We start from the raw sequence: 3,721 nt of genomic DNA on the forward strand, positions 1-3,721 counted from the left end.
TTAGCTAAAATTGAGTTTCTCGAAGCCGACCACTATTTATGTACTATGTATTTTGAGACTATGCAATTTTGTCGCGTTCGCGATTCACTTTCACTTTTGTTGAGTTTCAGAACGCGATATTAGATCCTCCAACGCGCACGCGAATTTGAACTTTATGCAGCGGTAATAAATTACAAATTGACTCTCCATTTTATTTAGAAAACGTTTGTATGGGAAATAGAAAAATGCTGTTTTGAGGATTTTCCCGGCAATTATTCGAATTTTTCTCACCTTTTAAATCTTCCCTAGACCTCCACGAATAATTCAAGACCAAGATAAGATAAATCCGTTCAGCCGTTCTCGAGTTTTAGCGAGACTAACGAACAGCAATTGATTTTTATATATATAGATAATCTTATAACACAATGTCAAAATGACCTTGACCTTCACATTATAATATGACTCCGTCACAACACATCGTATACTTAGTACAAAAATAAAGACATCCAAAATAGACCATATTAAATGTAATCTAAATATTTGATTTTATTTTTAATCTTAACTCTTATTATATTTAATACTAGCTTTTGCCCGCGGCTCCTATTTTCCCGGGAGCCTATGTTCTTTCCAGGGTCTTAAACTGTCTCCATACCAAATTTCATCTTAATACGTTGGGTAGTTTTTGAGTTTAACACGTTCAGGCAGACAGATGCAGCGGGGGACTTTGTTTTATAATATATTTTTGTAGAACTTTTTAAGAGGAACAATCGCGTCATACATCATTGTTGCTAACTTTAACCGTTTACGCAGCGCACGCAACGGAAGCTCTCAAAACTAATAATTTTTCCCCGTTTTTGCAACATGTTTTATTACTGCTCTGCTCCTATTGGTCATAGCGTGATGATATATAGCCTATAGCACTCCACGAACAAAGGGCTATCCAACACAAAAATAATTTTTCAGTTTGGACCGGTAGTTCCTGAGATTAGCGCGTTCAAACAAACAAACAAACTCTTCAGCTTTATATAATAGTATAGATTAATTTACAAAAAAAGCGGCGATAGCCTAGTTGGGTGTGGAACGGACTACCGAGACGAATGTCCGCAGATTCAAATCCCAAGGGCACACACCTCTGATTTTTCTAAAAAAATATGTATGTATTCTTTGTGAATTTATCGTTCGCTTTAACGGTGAAGGAAAACGTTGTGAGGCAACCTGCATACCTGAGAAGTTCTCTATAGGAATTTCGAGGGTGTGTGAAGTCTACCCGCACTCCAGCGTGGTGGACTAAGGCCTAATCCCTCTCAGTAGTAGAGGAGGCCCGTGCAGCAGTGGGACAGTATATAATACAGGGCTGATATTATTATTTATATAATATTCTACTGCTAATGCGGTAGGTGAGGGTTCCTCAATCTTTAGGCTTCACGAACCCCTGTAAAAGTTGTCAGATAACTGCGAACCCATTAAGTAATTATATCATATACCCATTAACTAGTTACATATCAAATAGCAGAACCTCGCCACTCTCATGAGAACACACAAACAATTATTAGTTTTATCACTGTCAGATTAAATATAAAAACCCATTGTTAATTCATTTAAGTTTCGACGTACGGGAATAATCGATCAAGCAAGTCAAGTCAGACTTAGGACTTTGGTTGCTTTACACTTGGCAACTTTTTTAGAATCTCTTGGGCACATTCCCTCCCACCAGGGGGGACTTTACGCGTATCTCAATTGAGAAACCCTGCCAGGTGACCACTAAATGGCACTTCAGGCTTAAGAATATCGGGTTACCAATTGATGAGGGTCCTTCACCTGCAAGCACTCCCATTATCCCTGTGTGTAGCTTTTCGTGGTCGTACGCCGCCTTATTTCCTGCAGTTTCTGGCGTACGCATTCGTTCAAGTATTGAATATCGACGTCACCCCACTTCCTCTGACTTCCGACATTACCCACATACTTAAACATAGCATAGATCGCTTCCATATCTAATTGACTCTTCTTTCTTGTCAAAGTACAGATAGACAGAGCTTCCTCGGTGAAAACGAGAGAGAGAAGTGTACGAACGAGGTTCCTGCTTGTTGCTGCTGCCGCCGTATACCTTCGGAGCTGGTCGCCATTCACGTACACTTTACTGTTATCGCAGAGTTCCACGAGCCCCGGGCCTGGACGCGGATGTCTCAGCGTCCACCTCGTGCCTTCGTGATCTGGATCACTGGACATCATATTCGATTCGTTCATTTTTACCGTTTTGCCTACGTACTCATCAATTTTTGTTTGCTGCTTTAAGGCAATATTTGGACCTTCTTTCTTTGCAGTGTTACAGGCACTGCCAGGTTTTGTGTACTCATTGGCTAAGTCCAGCAGTTGCGTTGGTACTTGAAGGTTACACACGAAATCTCCGATGGGAATGAAGAAGTTCACCATAGGTCCAACGACGTGTGGTGATGGATTCACTATCGTCCCACATTGAGGTTCGGTGATTGATTGTGCGGAGGTGTGGGCATTATTAATGGTAGGACGTTTTGACTGCTTTGGAGCGGAGTTTGACGAAAGTGTGCATCTTCGCTTCTCTCCCTTCACACCTGCGGACAAAATACAGTAAAGGCTTATGTAAGCCATATACGTTACGGTCTACCGGAGAGGTCATCTGTGCAGGTATGCCTGCGCAGGTATCAATTGAAAGAATTGATTTCCGATCCTCAGTCCGCCAGTCGCCTGCACAGGCTCAAAAATCTGCACAGGTCTATTCCCACACACATTTCGGTCTACCGGCGCAGGCATACCTGCACCGGTGGACCTTTCCGATGGACCGTATGGCAGCCATTAGGGGCTGTTTAAGTATTACGATTTTTGACACCCCATGTACGCGCCGTAACATTTTCCTGTACGCCCCCGCACCCCGTCAAAAAGTTATGTAAACCTAAAATTAGGTTTTTTTTTCGCAAAGTACTAGAAAATCGCTAAAATACCTTTGTTATTTTTTATTGGTTTTTTTAAATAAAAAATCCAATGTTACATAACGCGTTGTACGAACCCCCCCTCCCGCGCCTGTAACGCATCGTAACGTTTTACAAGATCCCCGCTCCAAATTGCGTTAAGTAATACTTGAACGACCCCTTATTCAAAAACAAATCAACTGATGTCCTGTGATATTTTTTATTACTTTAAATGACGAGACGAGCTTGCCGTTCTGATAGTAAGCGATACCTATAAACAGTAGAAACACCAACACTTTGAATTAAAATGTGTTCGGTATTCCATTGCGCTCGCCATCTTGAGACATGAGCTGTTGAGTGGTACTATGTCCAGTAGTTACACGGGCTTCTATACTTGTAAAACCAAAACACAACAGTGACTACACACTGCTGCTTGGCGGCAGACATTGTGGTGGTACCTACCCAGGCAGACTCTCACATATAAGACCTACCACCAGTAAGGAATTTGTATATGTTCTAACCTTTTTGGTGTTTCTTAAAAAGAAAAAAGTGTATTGTCAGTACTAAGTGGTTCTCAATGAAATGGTTTTTCCTTGCGCAATTAATACGATATTTGACTTATATTTATTTGTATCTTTAATAAAATATGTACGTCGTATAAATTCTAAAACAGAAGAAATCACTGAAATAAAACATCTACAAGTTATAAGCCATTAGGTAGAAGGAGTTTTAAACAACAGAAAAGGAACGAAATACTTGCGTGTGACGTCGCCACGCATTGCGACGCGCGAAAGAAAGAG

The 3,721-nt window shown here is 40.9% G+C and overlaps 1 protein-coding gene across 1 annotated transcript in view; it reads right to left on the reverse strand.

The window, feature by feature from the left end:
* Positions 1 to 1,328: 1,328 nt before the first annotated feature.
* Positions 1,329 to 3,721, reverse strand: part of LOC115454456 — a 10,154-nt gene continuing 7,761 nt past the window's right edge. The window contains exon 3 of the mRNA XM_037445827.1: positions 1,329 to 2,567. Within this exon, the coding sequence (XP_037301724.1) occupies positions 1,813 to 2,567 (755 nt within the window). The 3' untranslated portion in view covers positions 1,329 to 1,812. The remainder of the gene's footprint in view (positions 2,568 to 3,721) is intronic.

The sequence above is a fragment of the Manduca sexta genome, chromosome 1, assembly GCF_014839805.1.
Source record: "Manduca sexta isolate Smith_Timp_Sample1 chromosome 1, JHU_Msex_v1.0, whole genome shotgun sequence".
Classification (NCBI taxonomy): Eukaryota; Metazoa; Arthropoda; class Insecta; order Lepidoptera; family Sphingidae; genus Manduca; species Manduca sexta.